The sequence below is a fragment of the Bacillus rossius genome, chromosome 3 (assembly GCF_032445375.1).
Source record: "Bacillus rossius redtenbacheri isolate Brsri chromosome 3, Brsri_v3, whole genome shotgun sequence".
Lineage (NCBI taxonomy): Eukaryota > Metazoa > Arthropoda > Insecta > Phasmatodea > Bacillidae > Bacillus > Bacillus rossius.
Genome location: NC_086332.1, coordinates 62,397,929 through 62,425,024, shown reverse-complemented (window position 1 = coordinate 62,425,024; position 27,096 = coordinate 62,397,929). Strand labels below are relative to the sequence as shown.

General features: G+C 37.0%; 1 protein-coding gene across 13 annotated transcripts in view; it reads right to left on the bottom strand.

The window, feature by feature from the left end:
• Positions 1-27,096, bottom strand: part of LOC134530784 (phosphatase and actin regulator 1) — a 519,177-nt gene that overhangs the window by 229,078 nt on the left and 263,003 nt on the right. For all 13 annotated transcript variants that reach the window (XM_063365977.1, XM_063365975.1, XM_063365979.1 and 10 more), the window contains one exon: positions 24,160-24,330. In XM_063365977.1, the coding sequence (XP_063222047.1) occupies positions 24,160-24,330 (171 nt within the window). The remainder of the gene's footprint in view (positions 1-24,159; positions 24,331-27,096) is intronic.

Below are 27,096 nucleotides of genomic sequence, written 5' to 3'. Positions count from 1 at the left end.
GTGTGTGATTTTATAGGAAATACACTTTGTTTAACATTCGTGCACAGAAGTGGCTAGGGCCGTAGCCAGAAATTTGTTAAGGATGGGTCTAGTATAATCTTTCACGTAATTTTTAATGAAAAATTTTTATGACTGATTTTTAAAATAAAAGTGATTCTCCCCTTCTTTCCTCGGTCAACAGTAAAGCCTATCCAGTAAATGGCATGTGGCCCCATTAAGTCTAAGTTAATCACTATCCTGCACACTCCAAACTATGCATCCTACAAAAAATTAATGTTGGTATATTTTTTTTTATTTTACTACTTTTCAATAACTTTGAATTTAAAGACTTAACCTTCATTGTGTTCTTGCGACTGAGTCATGTCAACACGATAAATCCGAGAGCAAATGACCACGCATGTTTTGATGCAATAATGCAATTTGGCAAATTTACTTAACTGCTACATAACCACTCAAGAGGAAAATTACTATTTAGCCCAGTTTTAAGTTCTCCTTCAAGACAAGACTGTGTGTGTTTGTGAAAAGGAAAAAACACAGAAAAGATGAAACAATCACCAATAAACAATCAGCGGATTAAATAACAGAGTGGTTTGTCCGGTTCCACAATACATGACACCATAATCACACAACATATTGATTTTTTTTCGTTTATTACTTTTATTTGAGTGCTATTTCTAAACTTTAATTTGATACTGCGCTTGCACTTGTTCCACCGCGAATATTTTCAATTCATTCATTTAGTGTAATATCATGGGGGTACAGATCGAGCAAGTGATAATTACACTGACAGGCACGTCTTTTTTACACCCGTGACACCACACAAAATTAATGCCTGTTGAAAATATCCATGGCAGAAAAACAAATGCAAAGAAAGGAATCGAGTTAAATATATAGAAATAACCCTTGAAAGTAATGAAGAAAAACTGAAAACAAAATCAACACGACGTGTGAGAGCGAATCTAAAGGGAAAAAGATAGGAAATAAATGACACCATCGTGTTACATTTTTATGCAGTAACAATTTGCTATCATTTGATTTTATAATTTTGACTTTATAAAGCAAAGGTAGTATATAATAAAGTGGAATGCATTGCTGAAGAAAACAGTGTCTGGCTGCAAAAAATGATATTCCTTTTCAGTTACTGTTAGAATTTGAATTAATTTATGGAATTATCTGCAAGTGTACTATCAGTAAACATTCCGCTATGGTATCTGCCTTAACGAAGCCGAATTTTCAATACTAAACATTAAAAAAAAAAGAGTAGTCATAAAACTGTTGAACCAATGTCGTCTTTCGGTTCCGCATTTAGAGGGCAACAAAACGTATTGACGTCTTTAAATGATAAATGACCGTGATAAAGACCACCTGAGCACTGACAAGCAAAGCCCTATTCTCAGGCAAGACACGCCGGCTGCTCGAGAATGTTTGGAAAGCTGTGCGCGCGCAGTTCTCAGGAAGTAAACAACTATCAGCGCGGACAATGGGGGGGTCTACAAATACGAGTCCACGTAACTGCTGCGTGAATGCAAACAACCTGACGAGAAACTAGGCAGGACATAAAGCGGGAAAGGGCATTCGACACGTGCATTTCCACCATCCAACCACTACCACACCACGCTCTCCGAACTACAGAAAAATCCGTTGCGAATAAATAAACGTGGATTAACGATACACAAATGCTTTACATATCAGACAACCAACGAAATATGATTAATTAATTCTGCTTACGAATGTATATGCACAAGGATGAATGCCACAGGTGCTCTGAAACAAGATAATATATTGGATCAATTACAAAAGTCATGTGAAATGACAGTCAAATTAAAGTGATTGATAGTAAGTGAAAGAAAACATTAGTTTGAACAGTTTTCTTTAAGTTAAAACAATATTGTATAGTGTAATATTGATAATTCACCTTCTTTAAGGAAGAGATTGAAAATTTAGATATTTGTTGAGGATCATAACAAGTGTGTCTATTTACAGTACTATAAAAGTTTTAGTCATCCCCAAAAATTAATTCATAGCTAAACGCCAATGACTTCCATGGGTAAACTATGTCAGCCAGTGAATTCAAGCCTAAATTTTAAAATTAATACATAGAAAATTGGAATGCCCAAGAACTGTTGAAACTTAGATGGCATTTTTCCGTTGACATTTCTTCCGCTTCATTAATAAAAACGGTTGATGAATTGGCGGGCACATCAGGGCTGAATGCTAGAGATGCTCCGAAATGAGATATTAACATCTTGGATGATCACAATTCCTTGTAGTATCATAGAAATAATATCAAAATGAACCGTGTCAGTTAAACTTACCTAACTACAGTAAGCATTTATTCGCATTCTAATGCAGCTAGATTGAGTGACCACAATTAGAGACATGTATTACTGTGGAAATATCAAGTGTCAATGTAAGTTTACTCCAGGATGAATCCCACTTTAAAGTGGCATATGTAAATACAAGTTTCTGCAAACCAGCCCCGGGACAAGTTAGGAGCTCATAGACCCCAAGACTCCAGCAAGGGCCCACCATGCAAACAAAAAATAACTACGCGACTTATAAATAAACATAAAACCAAATAACACATTTTCAAAAAAATTCAACTTTTCAAACTCTTTAATTACTACTTTTAAAAAGCTAATTAGATGAACTTGTGATTCATTCAAGATGTGTAGGAATTCGACCGACAAACTTGAGCTGCAGGTATGTCACGACAAATTAAGTTGAAAACATGTATATACGACTAATGGTCTTAAGTTCTTTCCAAGGCAGGAACATATTTGAAGGTGAAACTTAACCACTTTTTTATTGCAAATAATAGAGAAAGAATTTAAAATGGAACAATGAGCGTCTAAATAATAATTGATAGAACACACACAGCAAAACTTTCAGCTGCCGTTCAATTTTTCATTTAAATAATTGGGGGAATAACATTTTCCATACGTCCCTTACATTTTTCTGACGTTATGTTTTCAACTTTTTTTTTTAGTGATGAACCTGTAGACGAAATTCGTCGATCGAATTCTAACTCAGCCGGTACAAAGATTATGTTGTCACTAACAGGGGCGCAACAACTAAATTTTCAAAGGAGGGGGGGGGGGGGGCAATATACTTTTTTATAAAGAATCATCGATCCCCCTCCCTATTGAAGCGGGGGGTCCGGAGGTCCTCCCCCGGGAAAATGTGTATTTCAAGGTGGAAAATGGTGCCATTTAAGCAGTTTTATTATCTAAAAATTGATTGCACAGCTAGTGGAAATAACGAAATTATTTATCCGACTTGTACAGCACTTTCTTTGCCCCCGTTTGCCCACACTTCAAGAATTCAGAGGGGGGGGGGGGGGCAAAATACCCTTGCCCCCCCCCCCTTGTTGTTGCGCCCCTGGTCACTAACCAAAATAATATGAAATCAGGAAAACGGAGAAGGTGCGTGTGTGTTGATACTAAGATAGTATGCATTATATAAATTTGCCAGCTAGATTTATTTTTCTAATACTAAACCTCATATTTTAAAGGATGGGTGCCAATGAATTACCTTTAAGCTATATCGTGGAGTACGTTTCTACACTTAAATTAAAAATTAATTAACGATTGATAAAATTATCACTTCACCATTCGAAAAATTGTATATGGCAAACGTTTACGCTTCAATTAAGTAAAATCTGGTCCCAACCCAGTTGTAAACCCAAAGCGTATTTTTAGTACGTGCGGATTTCATTAATAAAAATTTAGATTAACTATAGAGCATCCCACGCCGATTGCCATTAGCGCTGTCCTTGTTTCTTCGTGCGTTGTTGCCAAATATCAAACGAAATTAAAATTTTAATTTTTGGACCAAGCTTTTTTTCATATTGTATAGCATCGAAATACGCATCAGGCAATGCTTATTTTGAATACTTAACAATATTTTAAGTGTCCGAAAAAATTAAAAAACATAACTTATTCACTGCGAACTGTTTTGAAGTATTCCGAGATGTTTCACATTAAAAAAACCTACATGTGTATTTCACTGAGATTTTTTTTATTAATAAATTAATGCCTTAGGACGCCACCGAACAAATGTTAACACAAAAACTGTACAGGTTTCACTTAAATAATTTTTTTAATATATTGAAATGCATTTTCTCACAAACTGACACATCAAAAAGTTGACCAGCGGAAAACATTTTTTCTATTAAAGATAGATGGGGGACGAAAGCGTGAAAAATGTTCACAATGAATTGAATTAGTTTTTAAAAGCAGCTCCATCTCAATTGCTTCTACAGTTTCCGTGGAAATAGCTGTTAAAGATGTGTATCAGTACAAGAGCGCGCTGCAAAAGAGGTTTCTCTCACAAGCTGCCGTCGTAAGAGCTAACAGGGTCGTGTGTTTAGATAAGTGGGGTTCTGTCCTGCAAGCAATTTCAAATACATGACTTCCTTAGTCAACCATGTATTTCCTTAGACACGCATTTCTGAAAACCAGCCAGCCAGTTAGTATCGCGTCTCGCGACGAAGCAACGCGTTGTGTCCGGTGACTCGTTACAGTTATAATTTTGACAAATTATATATTAAATTTATATTATTTATTTATATTTATAGTATTATATATTATTTATGTTATCTTCTGGTCAGCTCTGTGCTACTCTTATGGAAGGGGTATCAACATTGGTCAGCGGTAGCGATAGTGATTAAAAGGTATGTGATGTTATTAATTTCTTAATAAAGTTAACGTTAGATTTATCGTATAAATTCCTATGAATGAAATGTGTGTGAACAGATTCTTGTTGTAGGTTAAGGGCTCGGTTCACTCCCATGCTAGCCGAATGGCGGGATAGGGATTTACAGGTTAAACTTAAATGCACGCGATTCCGTCAGTTATTGTAATAGAAAACTAAAACAAACACCAAATTGTAGATATTATAAGCAAACATGTTTCTACGAAAACAATTTTAATTTAATTTAAATTTTTAAATTTGATATTGTAAAATTAAGTTTTAATTTTGTCACAATTATCAGTCAGTATGTTCTACCCCCTTAATCATCTCGTAACAACGTTGGTCATATCTCAATCTCACGAAAAGTCCTTGGCTATGGCAATGTATCTGGTTAAATATACAAGCAACACCAAATTTTTTAAATGTATTTTGTGGCAGTGCCTGATGTATAGGCTGCAATGCACGCTGGTAATATGACGTGCTCCGCCGGCGGCGGACAAGAGATAAGGGCCGCGTGGAAGAGAGAAGGAACGGCCTAGTTGCCACTTCGCCTATTTCCCCCTCAGCCACCCCTTATCTTCAGCTGTCACGCGACAGGCTATGAAACAGTGAACCCGCACTTGAAGTGATTTTGTTCCTCGGATCAATTCTCCAGTTGCTACACTACAGCCATGGGAACAAATTGGCGTAAGTGTTCCAAGATCTCGCCACCTTTATCTCACTGTAGAAAGACCATGAAAAATCTAATAAAGCTTCTGCTAGCATCTAAACGTCAAAGTAAATGGTATGTATTTATATGATGCAACAATAATTTTAAGAAAATTTAATTGTAACCTTTTTACAGCTGGTAAAGTAAGATGAGGCGATGTTGTAATCAGCATAATAAAAGCGTAATGCCTACAGGGTAACTATCAGCAGTGTCGTACTCGAAGGAGGATAGGGGAACGGGGCTCAGGAGTGAGGTGCTCAATGAAATTTTTGCATTATAGCACACACGCTTAATTGAATACTTGCGCATTCGTCTACTTGCTCACTTGCATACTTACACACATTCCACACATTCGTAGACATTATTATTCCCCTTTCACTTACATATATTGATACATCACTTCTAACGCGCATAGCGGCCACTCGTCCATATGATTTTTATGGGTTTCACGGCTAGAGTATGCTTTTTAAAGCAACACAGTCAGTACAGTATATAATTCTGTAGTGAACAACCGGCTTAGGGCTAAAGATTTCCAGCGGGCAATCAATATATTATTCATTCGTAAAATGTTTTTATTGGCTTTATAGGTTGTGTATGGTACATGCAGCCTTACAAGAAATACAATACACATTTTAAAGTTTTATTATTTTGCCTGCCTATAAATTCAGCAAGCCTTTTTAAAAGATTGCAAGCAATACCGTTTAAATGTGAAACATGAAATGACCACTCTATGCGATATTCAACAGTATTATTTCAGGTGACAGTAGCTGAAGTCGCTATGTACCTTTGGAAGGAATTTGGATCAGAATTCCGGGTGTGCCATGAATATTTGTAAAATTGTATAATTTTTTTATATAATTTCTTTGTCCATCCGCCCCGGACTGGCAGACGTAAAGAGCGAGCGTTGAAAAGCAACAATTTCACAAGAAACTATCTAAGCTTAATTATTGCATAAAAATGCGATGAAACTATTTAAACTATCAAAAAAATTATGACAAAAATCAAAATATACAAGGATTTTATAATCAATAAAATACAGATAAATTTTACAAATTCCGTGCATAAGATTTTGATTTAGATATAGTAATGCAATGTAACGTAAATATTAACTTGTAAAAGGAATTATTATGTTTGATACAACTATTTTAAAATTATATTTCATTGTCTGGTATTTAAAAAGTGGTTAATATTTTTCCAATGTATCAAACGTTAAAATTTTATAATCTAAAATGAAAAAAAAATTTTTTTGGCAAAACTCTACGACCCCAGAGAAACCTACCACGTTGGCTTCCATATGGGAGCACATAAAGAAACGTGCTCCCATATGGAAGCCAATTTAGCAGATTTTTTGTTTCCACCCAAACCGCCTCTTAGGTAAACCTCACTTGTTACAAGGGATTGTATTCCTATCAGACATATGCCACCATTTGTCTGAGCAATCCGCCTTGGAGGAGCCGGGGCGCGAACCCGGGTCCTACAAGTCACAAGGCAGACGCTCTACACCAGAGCCAAGAAGGTAGAGCGACGTCATACTTGCTGTTAAGGTTTATATGGAAGCATTGACGAACATACGTCGTTGTAGGGCATTTGTTTGTCGCAGAAATCCAAGACCTACGTGAATATACATATATGGAATGCAGAAGACAAGCAATCAAAAAAATTGGTTGTCTGTAAAGTCTGTTTACGGATGATAGCTTAACGTGACAACGTCATAACAAAACATTGATGAAATGATTGATCCTTGTCTGTAAAGTCTGTTTACGGATGATAGCTTAACGTGACAACGTCATAACAAAACATTGATGAAATGATTGATCCAGAAGAAAATGAAATATCATATTCGGCCTGAGACTGAGCCGTAATAGGTTTTGGCAACCAAACCATTTAGGCATTAAAAATAGGTAAATATTTACAATCGCGGTAGATGCCAAAAAAAATGCTAAAAATCTGAAAATACTTTTATTCTGTGCCCTTTCACTTCCTCTTTTCAAAACAACCGGCGGAGGTAAGAAATTCCAAATACTTTAGGAGATATCGAATTTTTTAATTTCATCATATGTAGAGTCGCGGTATATGCCAAAAAAAATGCTAAAAATCTGAAAATACTTTTATTCTGTGCTCTTTCACTTCCTCTTTTCAAATCAACCGGCGGAGGTAAGAAATTCCAAATACTTTAGGAGATATCGAATTTTTAAATTTTCATCACAATACCTGTGAATTCAGGCGGCCACCATTGTTTCTTGTTTACGAGACGAGTATGATTTTTTTTTTCCGCGACGTAGGTGAATGACTACATTGTTGCTTGTTTAGGAGTATCTATTAAAATCTGAAAATACTTTTATTATAGTTATGTTATGTTAGGTTAGCTACATTAAAACACTTTAAAACACTATGGACGGTTAGTTAGGTTAGTATAGCTACATTAAAATAAACAGAGAAATATAAATATTAATAAATAAACCCGAGGTTGGCCGAAGGTAAATTGTTCGGGTGTAATCGGGAATGGCAGAACTTTATGTGCATCTTGATTTACCGTTCGTGAATGCCTAATTAATTAAAATGGTCGATTAGGTCAGGTCAGTTACATTATTAATACTTTCAAACTAAGCAGACATTAAAAATAATATAAATTAATTTTAATGGTTGTTTAGTTTTAAAGTATTTATAATGTAGCTGACCTGACCTAACAAACCGGGACAAAGGATGAACGGTAGGAACTCACGTAATTTTTTTACTTATTACTTGCGCAACAAATAAAACATTAAAATTTGAAACGTTAAAAACTCACATACGTTAGAGGCGGGTACATTCCTTTGCCATTAGTAGAAAATGATGTAGTCATTCTACCTACGTCGCGAAAATAAAAAATCATAAACGTAAACAAGCAACAATGGTCGGTTCACCTACGCGGAAAAAAAATCATACTCGTCTCGTAAACAGGAAACAATGGTGGCCGCCTGAATTCACAGGTATTGTGATGAAAATCTAAAAATTCGATATCTCCTAAAGTATTTGGAATTTCTTATCTCCGCCGGTTTTAATGTAAAGAGGAAGTGAAAGAGCATATAATAAAAGTAATTTCAGATTTTTATAATTATTTTTCGCAAATAACGCTACTCTACATGTTCAAAATTTAAAAATTCCATATCTCCTAAAGTATTTGGAATTTCTTATCTCCGCTGGTTGATTTGAAAAGAGGAAGTGAAAGAGCATAGAATAAAAGTATTTTCGGATTTTTAGCATTTTTTTGGCATCTACCGCGATTGTAAATATTTACCTAAAAATATTATATTCTTTGAGGAATTTTTTTTTTTTTTTCTATCTTTTGTACGATAAAATCTACCTCTGCATACTTTTATGAATAAAATTGAATCATTTTTATTGAATTAACACTATATTGCATGGATACAAAGAAGGAGTGAAATTAAATCTACAATTTAATTGATAAATTTACTTTTATTTGGATTCTTTAATTCAAATAAATTGATTACTTTTGTAGTGTCGTGCGAGCCGTATTTATTTTGACAAGTACAAAAATGAAGGTATCGCAGTGGCTGGAATTTCGATTCGTCAACCTTTAGATTGGTAGTCATCGATGCTTACCGCACGGCCACGAGGCCATATTAGAAACTATTGTTTCAGATGTTATATATATATATATATATATATATATATATATATATATATATATATATTCGTAAAAAATTTGTTTTGTGTTGTGGAAGTTTTAAAAACGTATGTAGTCCACCATGTTTATTTCTTATAGTGGTAGGCGGGAAATTAATAACCGTACCGATTGTGCTGAAAATCTGTGAACGATCGTTAAATTACATAATATTAATAATTCAAACGACGAAAATATGATTGAAAAGTCAAATCGATGGTTGTTCCAATCGACTGGAAGAGAGATGCCACGCATGCGTACAATGAGCATAACAGGACACATCCGTAGCGGGACATCCGTAGTGGGACAATGTGCGTTACGGGACACTTTTTCGTGCGTGCAGCCGGAGTTCGATTTATTAGACGTTGTCACGTCAAAACCTATGGACTTCTAACTATGGATCAGAGATTTTGAAATAAATTTTAGGCATTAGTAATAAAGATTCCGCCAGCTTTCTTGGCCATTGTCTTGCATTTATTGGCCAATAAATTTAGGCATTAGTGTTCCTAAGATTAGGTAGTTGATACGCCGAGCCCTAACAAACCCGCCGGCACACGGGAACCTGTAAAATAAAATAAGGTATCAAAGTTTTTAAAACTAGTCAGTGCTGAAATTAATGGAGTTGAAATATTGGATGTTTTAAAATGAAGATTACTAAGTAGGATATTAATACATTGTTATCAGTTAAACAATTTCTTACTTACAAGAGAATATAATACTATCAACATGCCAATGACTAACATTATAATACGCACAATGTTATTATGTTGCTCTTTTTATAACATGGTTGTATTTGATTCGAACAACAGGAAAAAATTATTTTTCTTTACAAACTATATTTACGAAATTGAGGTAATTCTACAGACCCTTGAAAATAATTTTAATATTGTAGCCAATGATTAGGCCTACGTTGGACAAAGTTAATTGTAAGTTAATTCAGATGGCTCGTGAGGCTCATGAGGCTGGAATATACATATATATAAAAGTTACATTTAGGTTTATGTAGTGAAGTGGTCACTTAGTAACTGCAATTACGTTTATTTTCTCCCATAATCTTCAGTATAATTTGTGCCAATCTTCTTAGCGGGAGAATTTTTGCGATGTTGTGCATTACCACATCAAAGAACTTCTGACTCAATGTACAGTCGTTATCTTGGTAATAGTCTGCGAACAGCCAAGCTGTTAGCAATTTAAGCTACGATGAACAGTGGTTTTCTGAGGACCATTGAGTGAGCAACTAGATGGATGAGTCGTTGTGACATTGCTTGGACAGTTATTAGTAGCAGCGATTTTTTTTACCTCTTAATTTATATATATATATATATATATATATATATATATATATATATATATATATATATATATTCAAAATACTGAACATTTAAACGACATGCAAAGCACGACAAATTGTACAACTCATTTAATATTGTAAATAGATAGGTAAACTGAATATTTCCATCTTTTATTTCAGATTGTTAAATAAAATAATAAATGTTGTTTATTACATCCACAGCGCACGCTGTTCACCATGTATTTGAAAAAGATAAACATGAGCGAACTATTTAACTGATCAAATTAGTTTATGAACATTTTATAATGTGCATGAGCATTTAAAATCTAAATGTATTCTAAATTTTATTATTCAGGTCAGATCAGTGCAAATGACGATTTCCCCCAAAAAATAACATACATTCAAGTCGGCGCATACAAAATACAACTGCAACACTTATTAGAGCTGAAAGAGTTGAAACAATTAGCTAAAAAGCTAAAATATAATTAAATAGAGCTGGAAAAAGGTGTGAATTAAGAATTCGTGTGAAGCTATTTCCTTTTTATCTGGGAACCACAACTTCTTAATTAGTTTTTTCTACACAGGAAAAAAAAACACTACAAAATAGCTACTTTTATTTTTACGAAGCAGAGAAATGTTCGTTATAGCTGTATGTTTTCACTGCGATTTGTAAGGTCTTGTGTGTTTTGACACAGTAGTGGGAAAACTACGACAGAAAAGTAATAATATAAAAATATTATAAACGTAAAAATTTGCTAATGTTTTATACATTTCAAACCTAATAATCATTTTTACAACCAAAAAAAAATTTTAAAAAAATATGGCTGAATAATAAGTTGCAGTACCTAGAGTCGGGATCAACAAAAATTATTATGACACAAATTGTCGTTTATGTTTCCGATAGAATAGTTATTATTTTGTGAAATGTCGGATAATGCGAAATGTTGGATAAGAAAAGGTCGGATGAACGTGACACTACGGTATTTGAATATTTGTGAATAATTCAGTCATTCATTTAGTAAGAAAATGAAAGTAGGTAATGAAAATAAATCATTACATTGTGTGGTTAAGTTAATATCAATCATTTATTGGAATTAAATAAAACCTGCATGTCTTGTTCCGATTCGAGTGGTAAAGTCTCTGTTTTCAATGAGTAGAATTCGTGATTTTCGCGAGGTTCAAAGTAAAGGAGGTGCTTTTGGGCGTTATTCATTTAATACCTAAATATTTCGATAAATACTAAATTGTTTACATGGAATTATGTTAATATAAACAGTGTTTACGTTTATAGTAGTCGAATGTCAAGTTTCCTTTCGAATGACTGTGAAAAACGGGGAGGTTCATCGCAGCAATGAAGGAAATATTTTTGTGTCTAATATTAGTTATAAGCCGAGGCTCTAGATTGTATGGATCTCAAGGCAATCGCGGACTACATATATCTTGGGTGAAAAATATTGGGTCAAGTAAGGTATTGCATTAAATGTTCTGGACATTTATAACCCGGAACCACGAGATGAAAATAAACTGTAGAAAAAATGCTAAAATGTCGTTTATTTATTATTAATTCTGCTTGCGTTTTGTAATATATCCCAGCCTAATCAAAACGCGAGTCAGTAGGCCTCAAAGATATAAAAAGTTTATTGTTAACAAAGTATTAGCCTGGATTAGTATATATTGCACTGAAGAATTTATATTTGTCACACAACATATTCTTTTCAATCCAGTGTTAGTCTAATAACGTACAATTTCAAATTTATATAAATATAGTAACATTTGAATCAAACAAACGGTACGTATTTTGCTGAATGTATCAAATATTTATTGTAAAACTGATTGGAAGATGATATCAGGAAACTAAAAAAAAAGTTACGTTAACTTATCAAAATATTGTTTGCCAAAATCGAAACCATTGAAATAAATATATATGCCCTTTATGGAAATAACTTTAAACTGAGCATACACAAAAAAAATAATTCTGTTTTAATTATTAGGATTTTGCCCTTAGTTCTGTGTTTTTTTTTATTTGAATATAATTTTGTAGGTAATATTCTATTTAACTTTTCCTTAATCGTACCAGACGGCATTTTCCACCAGCCGGCCAAATGGTCCACGGACTGCTATTCAATATATCCATGGTTAAACCAGCAAGCAAATAGCAGTATAGCACACGCCGCCAATTGGGGCCCATTCGGAAGCAGAAGGCACTGCCTAGCTGCCCTCGGATAGCTAGCAGAGCGACCGCGGAACCGCCTGACTTCGGTAGCCCATAGCCCTTGGTGCGAGCGTCACGTGTCAGATAACGCTTGGCAACACCGCGTTGTAATTATCGTGTCCCCCCGCTGCTACCCGGATGACAGCGGCGCCCGGGAATAATATATGTCTGATAACGAGTGTTCAACTGATCGTGACTACTAGCGCTCTCCAGCGGGACAGAATCACAACCGTGACCTTGAACCGAGCCCTTAAAGTTAGAAAAAATTCCTTATCGGCACAGCCTAAAGGCGCAGGAAGATTTTGATGGTTATATTTCTTTACATTATAAAAAAAAGGGATTTTTATATCCTTAAACCCATGATTTTTTCTTCCCCTTGCAGTAATGGTTGCTACAAAAATATTTTAATCGAATCTTGAACATAATATGTAAAATGTATCAAATAAATACGAAGGAATTTAATATCGATCATGGTACAACATTTTGAATTATTTTTCTATCCTTTTCAACACCAAGCATCTTATCAAACATTGTTTTAGACAAAGTTTTGGAAAATAATTATGATATTTACAAACAATCTAAACAGTTTTGATAAGGTGTCTACTAAGGCAGTTACGTTTTTTTGTCCGGTGAAAATTTTTTTTCGAACCCATGCCAGTTATGGCTGGTCGTATCAAAAATTTATTTAGAAAAATTTTTTTGGCATTAGGTACTGCGTGTTATCATACGTTAAAACGGATGGGATATTTTTCATATTATGGGAGTTGTTGCGATTTTTCTGTTTTTCAAAAAATCTTCCCCATTTCGACCCAATTGTTCGGATTTTTCCCATAACTTACTCGACCGAGAATTTCCATTACCGTATTTTATTTATCATTTTGGACATGACTTGTCCAAAAATACGGCATTTATTGGGCCCATGAAAATGTGATATATATGTGGGATTTTTTAACATAAAAGAAAACTATAAGAAATTTTCGTCTACAATAGGCAGTTTTTATTTGAAATTTACATAAAAGTGGCATTATTACAAATTTATGTGTGTAATAGTATAAAATATTATAAATTACGATATGATTTCTTAAAATGCTTCTTGTTCGATCAGAATTACAAAGCCACACATCTCCTGAAATTCGTAATGTGTTAGAGATTTGGCAACAGCGCGCGCCATAAGCCGTGTACTGCAATCTATGAGTGGGACGGGCTATAGTAAACCTTATTGTAAGAAATTTTGAAGAAAAAATTATTCTGAAAATACGTGTTGTAGGCTATCCATTTTCATTCTCGTGAGTGTAAAGTTTTAAAAAAATTGGTTGTCTGTAAAGTCGGTTTATGGACGATAGTTTAACGTGACAACGTCATAACAAAACATTGACGAAATGATTGAACCAGAAGAAAAGGAAATATCATATTCGGCCTGAGACTGAGCCGTAACAGGTTTGTGCAACCAAACCAGTTAGGCATTAAAAATATTATATTCTTTGAGGAAGAAATTTTTTTTTAAATTTTTCTATCTTTTGTATGATAAAATCTACCTCTGCAAACTTTTATGAATAAAATTGAATCATTTTTATTGAATTATTACTATTTTGTATGGATACAAAGGAGTGAAATGAAATGCACAATTTAATTAATAAATTTACTTTTATTTGCATTCATTAATTTAAATATATTTATTACTTTTGAAATGTTGCGTGCGCCGTATTTATTTTTACAAGTACAAAAAAAAATTTTGCAGCTATCGGGATTCGAACCCACAACCTTAGAAATGGAAGTTTTTTTTTTTCAATTCAAAAGATTTTTATTATAATTTTTTTTTACACTTTACAGTTATTTGGCAATGGTTTACAAGACACTCCAGCACACAGTGCTCTTTTGCCTAAAAATACATGATTATTAAATACAAGTTACACTTTGCTGGTATATACAAAATTTACAGAGGTTAACAGAAAAATATAAGCGGTATATACAAAGGAAAAAGTTTAAAAACCTTTGGTTTTGTCTGGAGCCTCGGGGCTCTATGTTTGGGGTATGAAAGTTATTCTTCACTCATATACACTATACACATTAACCCTTTCCTGCCTATAAATGTAAAAAAATTGAATTTTGTAATTTTTATTTCATTTTTATATTTAAGTAGGCATAAAAGGAGGCCATAATGTTTTTCAAATTTTTTTATTTATATTTAATATTTTTTTTTAATGAATGACTTTTAAGTCCTGACAGGCATTTATCATATGTCCAGCTCAACAAACAAAAAAAAGGGCGCTCCAGACTGGTGCAGTGCTGCCGTTTTAGTGCTGCAACCTCTTGGCTGTCAATCGAACTTCTTCGACAACTGGCAGAGCGGAGCTATACAGGGACCCAGAGGTCCCGACAGTCAGCATGTGGTTTCAAACATGCACACACTATTTCTATGGGGCTTCAAACATTGTGGGACTCACAAGTACCGCCAGGCAGGAAAGGGTTAATTAAATTTGAGAAAAGGGAGGAAAAGATAAAACATACAGGTAGATAACTCAATAGCTATATATACACTTAATTTCTGGCAATGTCGCTATGGGTGGCGTTCATTGGTAGTGTGTCGCACCGGCACTGGTGGGCGTCCGTTGCACTGCACTGATCTTCTTGACCGATGTTAAGATTCTTGAGAACTGCCCAGTCTGGGTGGCCTGCCTGGGTGGTATTCTGTGATGAGTTTATGAGGGTGAGGTCTGGTGATGTTGTGTTTGCCGATGTTTCGTACAAGTGTAGACGGGTGTTGTGCTGCTTTCTTAAAGAATCTGTCTGCGTATTGTATTACAAGTGAGCGTGGTGGTTGTGTCTGCGAGGGCATGGAGCTGTATGTTGGTTACATATTTGTATTTCCCGAGTGTTGCTCTGAGTAATTTATTGAATCATGTTTTTTATTTTGTGGAAACGGATATCGGGTACATGTGCAAATATTACTGAGGAGTAAAGCAAAATAGGTACAATGTACGCCTTGAAGAGGCGCATTCTGTCCATGTCTGGTAAGGGGCTGTGGGGGCGGAGAATGGCGGACAGCGAGTTATATGCGCGGTAGGCCCGGGCAGTGGCAGACGAGAAGTGTGGTGAGAAGCGCAGTGTGCGATCCAGTGTCACACCTAGGTATTTCACTGTATCGCTCCACTTGATCACTGCGCCTCCCACGAACAGTGCTGGGGGCAGACGGGGGCGTCGTCTAGTGAAAAAGATGGCTTCAGTTTTGGTAGGGTTAGGGAGTATGCCCCAGGAAATAAAATAGTTAGTAACTGTGTTAATGGCCGCGGTCAGTCTGGCTTTAATTAATACGGGATCATGATGGCGAACCATCAGCGCGGTATCGTCCGCGTACATGACAATCGTGCATTCGGGGGCTTAGGAATATCATGTGTATATAGGTAAAATAACAGAGAAAGCGTAGACCCTTGAGGGACTCCAGCGGTGATCTGCCTAGACGATGATGTGGACCTGTCCACCCGCACGTGGAACGTACGGGCTTCCAGGAAAGAATGGAGGATGCAGCGAAGTGCAGGGTTGAATCCCAGAAAGGCTAGCTTTAGGATTAGGGCGTGATGATGGACTGTATAGAATGCACGACTAAGGTCTAGCAACACCATGCCGTTATGGGTCCTTTGGGTGAAACTGAGGGTGATTTGGTCGGTGACGTGAGCCAATGCGTGCTGCGTAGAAAGTTGACGCCTGAAACCGAACTGGAATTCCGGCAGCGGTTGCAGACGTGCTACTTCCGCTTCCCACCTGGCCAGGACAATGTGCTTCGCTACTTTAGATATCACAGAGAGCAGCGATATGGGACGGTACGAGGCTGGCCGTTTGGCCGAGCCTTTCCCCTTGAAAATTGGCACTACCGTGGCCTCGCGCCATGAGAGTGGGTAGTGTCCTGTGATGAGGATGCTGTTGATGTTGGTGAGGTAAATGAATGCTTTGCATGAGATGGATTTGAGAAGGCGTGGGGTGACTTCATCTGGGCCAGGGGCAGCATTGCTGCGCACACGGTTGATTTCCTTCCTCACCTGCCTGGGCGTGGCCAGTTTGAGAGCACCAGGTGCAGGGGGAGGTGGAGGGTGGTAGTGGGTGGGGAGTTTGGAGAGTTGTGGTGGTACTTCTGCTGGGGTGAATGAGTTCGCAAAGTGGTCGGCCAGACATTCAGCTCTGTCAGTCGCCGACTCTGCCATGCCAACGTCCGCCTCTAGAGGCGGAATCGTTGACCTGGTGGAGCGGAGACTGCGTGCAAAAAGCCACACCGAGCCATTCGCTAGTGACAGTGCTTGGAACTTCTTGACCTCGTTCGCAGTCGTCCATTCCGCGACGGCCACTCTGCACTGTCGGAACAGCGCTTTGTAGACATCCCGGTCCGGTTGCAGGCGGGAACGTTGCCAACGGCTCCTAGCCTTGTTGCGGGATGTAATGAGTGTCCTAATGTGACCAGGAAGTGGGAGCCCAAGTGGGTGTGGTTTGATTGTGGGGATATGCTGTGAGGCTGAGGTGATGATGGTGTCAGCAAAGTGAAGGACATTTTGGTCAAGTTCTTCCTTTGTGCGGGCTTTGCGCTGCAGGTCGAGCTGCTGGTCCATAGCTGTTCGGTACTGTTTCCAGTCAGCTAGTTTGTAATTAAAGATGAGGCTGGTGGCAGTGGGGGTGACTGTTGTGTCTATGGTACCCAAGACAGGGTAGTGGTCAGATGTCAGGTCAGTGCAGACAGTGAGGGGGTTGACTCTGGGTAGGTTTGTGCCTATCACCAGGTCCAGTTCACTGGGGCTGCCAGTATGGGAGTGGGGGTAGTATGTAAACGTGTCGGGGGCATGGAGTGTTAAGGGGGTTTCATTTAGGTACTTGCGGAGGGCAATACCTCTATAGTTATTACGGAGACAGCCCCAGGAGGTGTGCCTGGCATTGAAGTCACCCGCCACGATGACACGTGAGTCGAGCCACTGAAGGCTGGTGAGGTCCTCTGCTGGGAATGGGGTGGGTGGTGGAATGTAGAGGGCCACGGCAGTGATGGGCGTGGGGTTCGTGTGCAGCCGAACTGCCACCGCTTCCATGTGCTGCAGTTGAGGTGTTTGCCGCCTATGGTGCGACAGGGTTTGGCGCACAAGAAGTGCCACGCCCCCCTGTGCCCCATCCAACCGGTCAGCTCGATGCATCACATATCCTGGCACTGTGAAAGGAACGCCCGTCCTAAGCCCGGTTTCAGCCAAGAACACCAGATCTGGTTTGTTGGATGAAATGAAATGATTGAACTCGGCAGCCTTGTTGGCTATGCTGTTGCTATTCCAGACTACAATTTTAATGGAAGGCATTGGCAAGTGCACTCAGTATGGAGAAAATCACTGTGCACTTCTCGTCCTGTGTCTGCGATGCTGACCGCCAGGCCACGAGGCCATGCTTGAAAAATTATAGTTTCAGATGATATATAGGTACAGTGTATAAAAATATTGCTCACGGTAGGGGAATAATATTATTTCGTTTTTATAACACGATTTTATAACAAATACGCATCCCAAATACACCAAACTTATTTATAACGTGTTACAATATTTTTTAAAACATTGTGCAAAAGATCCCGGGTGTAATTTGAATTATTATACCATGTACATTGTTATACCATTGTTGGTTCAAAACGTATTTGAATATTCAACATTACTTTTAAATAACCGTACCGATTGTGCTGAAAATCGGTGGACAATCGTTAAATTACATAATATTAATAATTCAAACGACGAAAATATGACTGAAAAGTCAAATCGATGGTTGTTCCAATCGAGTGGAAGAGAGATGCCACGCATGCGTACAATGAGCATGAAGAGAGATGCCACGCATGCGTACAATGAGCAAACAGGACACATCCGTAGTGGGACATCCGTAGTGAGACACTTTTTCGTGCGTGCAGCCGGCGTTCATCGATTTATTAGACGTTGTCACGTCAAAAAATTGCGTTGTCAACCAGAATCGGGTAGAACAATACTTTTCAATACAGAAAGTTACAACGAAGTTTCTTGTGAAGAACATATATTGTTATTACAAGGACAAAATAAAGGTTGGTAAAGAATTCCTATCACTAAATTCTTTCTGAAATGATTCCAAAGTGTTCAATTATGATTAAGTAAATTTTTAATCATAAATTTCAACGCCAGAAATCTGGGTCTTCTTTGATGTATATTTACGAATTTTGCATGTGTAAAAGCCTCGATGTAATCTTACGATTCCTACCCGATAGTTTATCCTCCCATCACAGCTGTTTCTAAACAGAATGTGTTCAAAAATTCTGACACATCATTTCGTGGTTGTTTATAAACAAATGTAACTCTACTTTCAACGCCCTGGAACTAATAAACACGCAAAACTCACGTAATACTTCATTTTTTTTACCTTTGCTTGTACGTCACTGTCGCTGTCGCTGTCGCCTCTGTAAAGCAGACCCTAAGTATAACACACTACTATATAACAGCGCCATCGTACATTACGTATTATGTTGCCTACAGTGTCATTATCATCACGCATAATATCTTAAAATAAAATAAACAGTCTTGGAATACTTTTAATACTCTTGTTTTGTAATCGTAATTAGATTTAAGTGCTGCGCACAGTGCACATAGACAATTAGTCATGAGTTTATGGTTGCGCACTCGTACCGTGTCAATCGCATGTTGTGAATTCTCAAACGGACGTGTAGGCTCTAATAACTACAATAATTCCATACTAAAAAACAGTTTTTAATTAAAAATCGTGTACTTATCCTCTTTTATAAAAGTAATTATCATTTTTCAGGTGGTAACTATGCATAACTTCAAAATAATATATTATTTTCAACATAATGCATAAAATATGGTTTTTAAAAACGTAATTTATAATACGGGAACTGTTTGTAATTGTCGTCAACTTAACAACATAACAACCAGCAACACCTCATCGCCTGATACACAATTTTCAAATGAAAGGATTTACGTGTTTACGCATTGTTCCGTTGGCTGCCATGCCAACAGCAACGCCCGACGCTTGCGTGGCTGTTGCGCCGAGGAACCGACCCGCCCGAACCCGCAGCCGATTGCAGCAGCCGACCGGAAGCGGTTCGTTGCTCCCAATTGCCGCCCGAGATAGATGAGGAAGGACGAGGATGTACAGACAGAGAGAGAGAGAGAGAGAGAGAGAGAAAGAGGAGGTAAGCCGTCTGTCGCTCCCGGGTTCAGACTCCGCGAATTTAAAGACTTCCCAAAGTCTGACTTACCGACTTTTCCCGTCGTCCGCAACTTCGCGAATTCGTCATTACGCAACACCAACGTAACTTACAAAACGAGACCGAAGAAAAAAAAAGATTACTGCGGATAACGGCGATTAATAAACTGGAACACCGTTTCCTCTTTCACTTCACCTGTGTAACTTTCCAATATTCTTAATATACTTCCAACAAATCACATCCCAACAACCAGTTGTCTCACTCCGTGCTGCAACACCACAATCGAACTAATCGATCTTATCTGACTCGACTGTTATCCACGATAAACTGGTCAACCGTAGAGGTCACGTCATGCTTAACAAACGCACTCGAGATTGAAAAGACTCGAACTACACCAGTTCCAGTTCACCAATACGGAATTATATTTTACATCCATCAGCGAAATAGTCAACTACAATTTATTTTATGTTTTTATTTTAATTTAAGTCATTGGTTAATCAATCGTGGCACATTTTTTGATAATTATTAATGGTTTTGTATGATTTGATGCATATGACCGCTCTATGAAAGTTGTTTTCTTTCTCTGAAGTAAGGGAATAAGCAACTTAATAAAAAGACTTCAAAACACACAAAAATAACATTAAGTACACTGAAAAGCAAAACAGAATAATATTTTATATGCGAATTTAATACTTGATTTTTTTTTCAGTTTATTGTTATCAGGAACTTGTTTATGTAATTATTAATTGTTTTATAATTTTAAAGTCGGTGCCTAGTTTAACATAAAAAATAACGTTTGTAACTCAATAATCATGATAGAAATGAAACTTCCTTGGTATTTCACACCTCAACTAATTATGTATACCTAATAGTGCTATCTTCATATCTCTTTGGACAAAAACCTATTCTCTGTTCTGTTCACGTTAAAAATGATTCACAAAAAAGTTTCACGAAAATGATGCATTAAATATCGGCATTGAAATTTTTATCACATAGCACCCAAAATTAAATTTCCTGCCGAAAATCAGGTCCAAATCCGGGGTTTTGAAATTGTTCTGGTGTTATTTCACTTTTATCGGAGACGTTTCATTATATCGTTTCAATTTTAGCTCTGCAAATCGAATGATTCGATAGTCGAAGTAGCTGCTCCGGCAGCGAATTCAAGCGGCGGGTGCAGAAACTACATGTGATTCGCGTCCAGACATTTAGTTGAAAACAATTTGCGTATTTTATCACGCTCTGCATTATTTTTAAGAATTATACGTTAAATTTTGTGTCCGAGTTTCGTATTTAAGTGTATTTGCAACATGAGAACACATGAATTTGTTAGTTACCGAGGTTAAATTTTACATATCACTGGCGAGTACTAAAAGACTCGCTCACGTGTTCCCCCCCCCCCCCCCCCCCCCCCCCGTTTCCCGGAATTATCCCAAGAAAATGCCGACACGGATCCCTGCCACAGCACAGGTCTTGGCCGATCATTTCTTAGACTTCTCTTGTTCGTGATTGTCATTATTCGTGTTTTGTGCCGCTCAAGAGCTAATGTTTTGCTGTAAATAACATAAATTACAAATACATGTCTCATATCTTCAGTAAACAGTAGATATTGATAAGTTATTTGAAAGTTTGTTTCAATAAGGGTAGGAAACTGGGAGAAATAACGGATACAAGCCACTGTACATTTCAGAAATCTAATACGATAATAAATAAACATGGGAATACCTACCACACAGGAAACAAGCCGAGATAAGCAGTTGTCAAAAGTCATAACATACTAATAAATAAGTAAAAATAAATTACCAGAACGATAAATCACAGAACTAGGACAAAAAAATCCTTGGAAATAAAAGAGCTCCGGACAAACGACAGCACACACGAATACATAAGCGAAAATACTTAATATGCACACAAAGATGACAGCAACTATAAAACGAAACAGTTGGGAAATTTCAGAATCCGCGATCTCTTAAGAGTTTTCAGTTGCCTACACTTGCAGACTGCAGAAGACGACGCCTGTTTTTTTTTGTTTCCGACGGTACACCTAAGTTTCCTTTAACAGGTTCAACCCCTCTCCTGTCTCAGCCAATGACAAACTAGCACATTCCTAATTGGCCGTTTATGTTATCGGCAATTCACGAACTCATTCTAATTCACAGTACTTTCAACTGAAAATTATTTCCATGTAGGTTAAAATATAAATGACTTAGCTTAGAAAATGTCTTAAACATACGTCTATTGTATATGCTATTGACTAATGATGTCAGAACGAACGTTCTAATGTACATGGCACTGTCATTGCTTTACCATTTGCTAATAGATTTGTAACAATCAGTCGATGCAAAAATAACCTGTGTGTTTGTTTATATATGGAACCAAATCCACGATTTTCGGTCAAATTATTACATAAACAATTGGATTAGACGCAGTACGTGTTTTAATGTTTTGGTTACGAAATATCAAAAATCCACATTGAAACCGGAACGTACAAAGTTTTACAAGATTTTATTGAAACCGGCAACGTACGATTTGCAAGATTTTATAAATACAACAAATTCCCAAGTGCGCACCAATTGCACTTTTTAAAATTTTATTTTCAAATCCTTCAGGCAAATGAGTTTAATATTGAAACCACAAATTTTATTTTTGCGCCATTTGCGCGTGCGGTCTATTTAATCATAACTACGCAGACTTAATTCTTGAGCAAGAATATGTGTACCTTCATGTACTCTTATAGCCTTTTGGAAAATTTGTGTCGTGTGTAAATTCTAGAATAATTTTTTTCTTATTTTTTTATTGTACAAGTCAGGATAAACAAACAGAAATGTATTCATAGCAGTGTTAGAAAAAAACGTTTAACATTGTAGGACATAAATATTAATTCTAGCCCATTTCAATAACGTAGATTTTTTGTTCGAATATAATACGCACAGTATCCTGTGCATTACAAGTTATAATGTTATAATTGTAATAAGTGTTTACTTTCGTGAATTAGCCTCAGTCTCACAAGCAATGTTTGTTTTTTAAGACTTCCTTGTCATTGTCAATTAAAGGCTATTCTTGTAAATGCCATTTGAATTTCTATTTTGTTCGCAAATTTTGTCAACAGATATTTACTAGAGATGGGCAAAAAATCCTCAAATATCATCAGGTACTTAGTATTCTAAGGATTCGATATTCGAGAAAAGAGATTCGAAGAAAAATATTACAGGAAATAAAGTAAATTAAAAAATACAACAATGATAACCTATAAAGTTTACTAGATCAATTATTTTCTTCATGTCTATCATGTTACCATTCCTCCGCAGATATTGTACTTTTGACATAATTATATAAATATAATTTAAATATGTATTGATTCTGAAAATTTAGTTTGTGAAACAAACATTTTAAGAGTAGAATGTTTCAAAACCATAGTTAATATTTTTCATTTATCGTACATTATTTTATTTTTGAGCCCCACTGACATATGATTCGGATTCGAGGAGTATACTACTCTATGGGATTCGAATTACAGATTCGGATTCGAGAAAATTGGGATTCAACCAATCACTAATTTTACTAACATTTTTTGCGAGCCGTGAATTGCCACGCAAATGATCACGATTGTGACACTTGCCAGACACTTTACCGCAGTTAGATATATAAGATTAACAAATATGTAGTCACAAAAGTTGAAGAAAAATAAAATACAACAGCATTATCGTGATAAAATTACAAGAAGAGCCTTTAAATTAATAGAAAAGACCATAAAAAAATATGACCAACATGGCGTACGGAACTGAGCCTTAAAGCTCGTACTTCAACAGCCATTTTGGGTGTTTGTATTTATTATACCTATTTTAACAAAAAATAATTTATACGAATGGTCCACTATAGAAGCGTTGCCTTTTGTATCTTTAAGCAGATTTTTTTTTTGTGGTCACTCGCTAGAGATTCACAGTTTACTGTGTTCCCACAGTTGGGTAACGCATATAGAATATTTTCTACAGTCTTGACTTTTTTTTTAATATTTCTTCATAAAAATCTCAACATTAACCAAAAAGTCAACATTGCTGTTAACGCCAAGAATTAAAGCTTGGTCTCACACGATATATTTATATTTTTTACATTTTCCGATCACCAACTGTAATGACAATGTGTTTAAAAGGTCGCGCTGGTAATAATAATAATCACGAACACTACGCGACTTTACACCCATTATATTACAAGTGGTAAATATCTGTTGAAAATAATGGTGACAGAATAACAAATGCAAGGGAGTTATCGGGTTGGAATTTCAGAAAGAACCCTTCAATAATAGAAATTATCAAAAAATGAATGAAAGAAAGAAAAAAACATGTGTGAGACGGGGAAATCATGTGAGAGACACGCGTGGCTGTGCAGTACTACTCACAACGAGAGGCGGCCTCGAACTTGTCGGACTTCTTCTTCCTCTTCCACTTCCAGGGCTTGAAGAGGCGGCCGAAGGCGGAGAACTTGCTGCTCGCCTTGCGCTCGAGGGGCGGGGTTCGAGTCCCGGAGCCGAGACTGTTGGTGCGCAGCGCCGAGCCGTTCTGCTTCTTCCCTGCAACGACCAATCGCACGCCGTCAACACTCAACGCAACACGACAAAGCACTCGCTAATATATGAGAGCTTAAAATAAAATTAACGGATTACGAGCCAGCAGGGACTACATAGAAATGTATCATTCCCACAAAAGAAAAAGAATTTGAAAGCAAATAGCGGGCAAGTTGTTATATCCTCCCCCTCCACATCACCACTCTAAAACACAACAAATGAATTTGGCATGCACTCCAGCAGGATACAAGCTGAACAGTTTTCACGATTATCGTGTTACTACAATCACAAACTTCTATGAAGTTCAGCCATGTAAACCACTCTTGTAGGGTCACACACACTACACACGGCTAGTGTAACAAATATCCAATCCACGAATTTTTCAAAACACTCTACCATCATAGCATTATTAATATAACTCTAACAGAAGCGCCAAATACAGCAAATATTTTTTTTTTTAGTTTTTAGTTTTTATGATACTACAGCAAAAATTATTTATACTTTTTATGATACGTTATAACTAACCAACCTTTCAATAATAATTGTAAATAAAATTTCTGGACAGACTTTAAAAGCGTATTCCTCAAATGCGTCAAGAAACGAAAAATACTTTCGCAAGTACAAGTGCAGGGTAAATACTATACTGGAAGGATGTAATGAAATGTTTTCAAGTTTATAATGGTATATTTTCACGAGAAAAATATCTATTCGTGAACTCTGTCCAGGTACTTCGGATTCGCCGTGCACACACGATTCCCATGAGATGATAGTAGGTAATTATAGTACGTCCTGGAGCACCGGGTCCAGGGTCAGGATTCAAGGATTCGCATCGGCCATCTTGGATTACGTCACTTCAGGCGGCAAAAACACCTCAAAATACCTCATTAAGGACCAATTTTTTATTTAAATAAGTTCTAGAAAATGTAATTTTTCTCTCGAAAAGGAAATTTCCCCATGAAATAGCGAAATTTTGGTGCATTAGGTCTTTTGAAGTATTTTTTACGCCGGAAGTGACTTAATCCAAGATGGCCTCCAGAATTGACATAATCCAATATGGCCGACACGATTCCTGAATACCGACCCTGGACCCGGTGCCCCAGGACGAACTACATTTACCTATTGATGATCTTTCAATTGTCGTCCCAGTGGGTGTTTGCGGGAACTAATCGATCATGGACGAGTGCTGCAAGGATACCGCAGTCCAATGAGGTCGAAATTTATCGAGGGGCGCATTCCGCCTGCGGGTTATTTGTGCGCGCGACTGTGTTTCCGCGATAACGCGGATCATCGCGGTGGCAAGGTGAACAGATGGGCGGCGAACAGACGACTCGGCGGAGAGGCTGTGATATCAGCAGTGAGCTAACACCGCCGAGTTCTGTTTCCGACAACTTCAATGAGCATGTCAAAGGTGCGTGTTCGTAACGAAACAACTTGTTACCTTGCGAAATCAGAGTAACTCTAAAACTCTGCACCTAGTCTTAATATGTTGGGTAACTCACAACTTCACGAAAGAGAAGAGTTAAAAAAACATAATACGATTTTTTTAACTTGATAAAAGGTGCATTTTCTTATATTACAAAAAATGTCGGATTATTATGCGTGTCTACATTAGTTCATACAACGTCCTTAAAAAGCTATTTACTATTTGATTTTATCGTGATAATGTAATTTATGGAAGAAATTTATTATTTTAAAAGCTTTTGTCTAAAAAAACTGAATGTTGGCCAAGTTTTAAGTTCAAATGTAGGTGTTCTTCAATTTACTTCAGAGAGAATATTTGTGTACAGTCAGCGGACGAGTGAAAAAATAACCTAAACCAGGCCCAACGTCTACCTTAAAAAAAGTAAAATTTCAATAATAAACTATAAAAACTTATTACCTTCTGAAAACTGTTAAATCTGAGATGTACGTTTCAAATTATTCCCGTTTAGATTCGGCTGCACCTCCAAGTGAGGTAATTGTGCACTTTTTACGGATATCTAAATGAATGTTTAACAACATACATTTTACATGGGTTTTATGTTTCGCTCTAGTTTCGTTACACATATAAGCCACACAACTTGCTTTATTTATAAAATGCCAGGCAAGTATTAGAACTATAAAATTTTGTCCAACTAAGTATCTCGTGTTCTCTCACTAAAAATTTAATTTTTTCCCCCCCTCGGATTATCGATGCAAACAATTTAACTTCTAAAGTCACATTTAATAAAAAAATTTCCTTCGTAGATATCTGGGTAGTAAAAACAAAGCCAAAGATGGGGGCGGCTACGCCTGGCTTGGAACGCGACCAGTTCTGACCCTGACGACCCCAGACATGTAGCCTGTCACAACACCTGTCGGCGACAGGCACCGCTCTGACCGCTGCCACTCCCTATAGCTGGGCTCTGACAGCAGTTTTCATTTCCCCTCACGCCACTCAAACAGATCAACTTCCCAGTAACTTCTCCTTGCTCTGAACGTGCAATCAACAAAAGTGAGCATTGTGCGGATAAATATACAATACTGGTAACCACCGGTGCTGTATTCACGCGAAATCGCGACATTATTGCGAAAACATTTATATCGTACTTTAGTTGGCAGATAAATATGCGAAACATATGGTATATGTTGCTTCAGGAGCCAGTAGCTACACTTGGGTGCCCGCATAGTCAGGGTTGTACTTGTGTTAGTGAGGCGGGATGATAAAAGCGACGCTCGCTGGTGCTTCTAGTGCGGTTATCTCCTCTCTGAACTGCGCGCAGTCTTCTCGTCATGCACATGGCAACTGTGAGA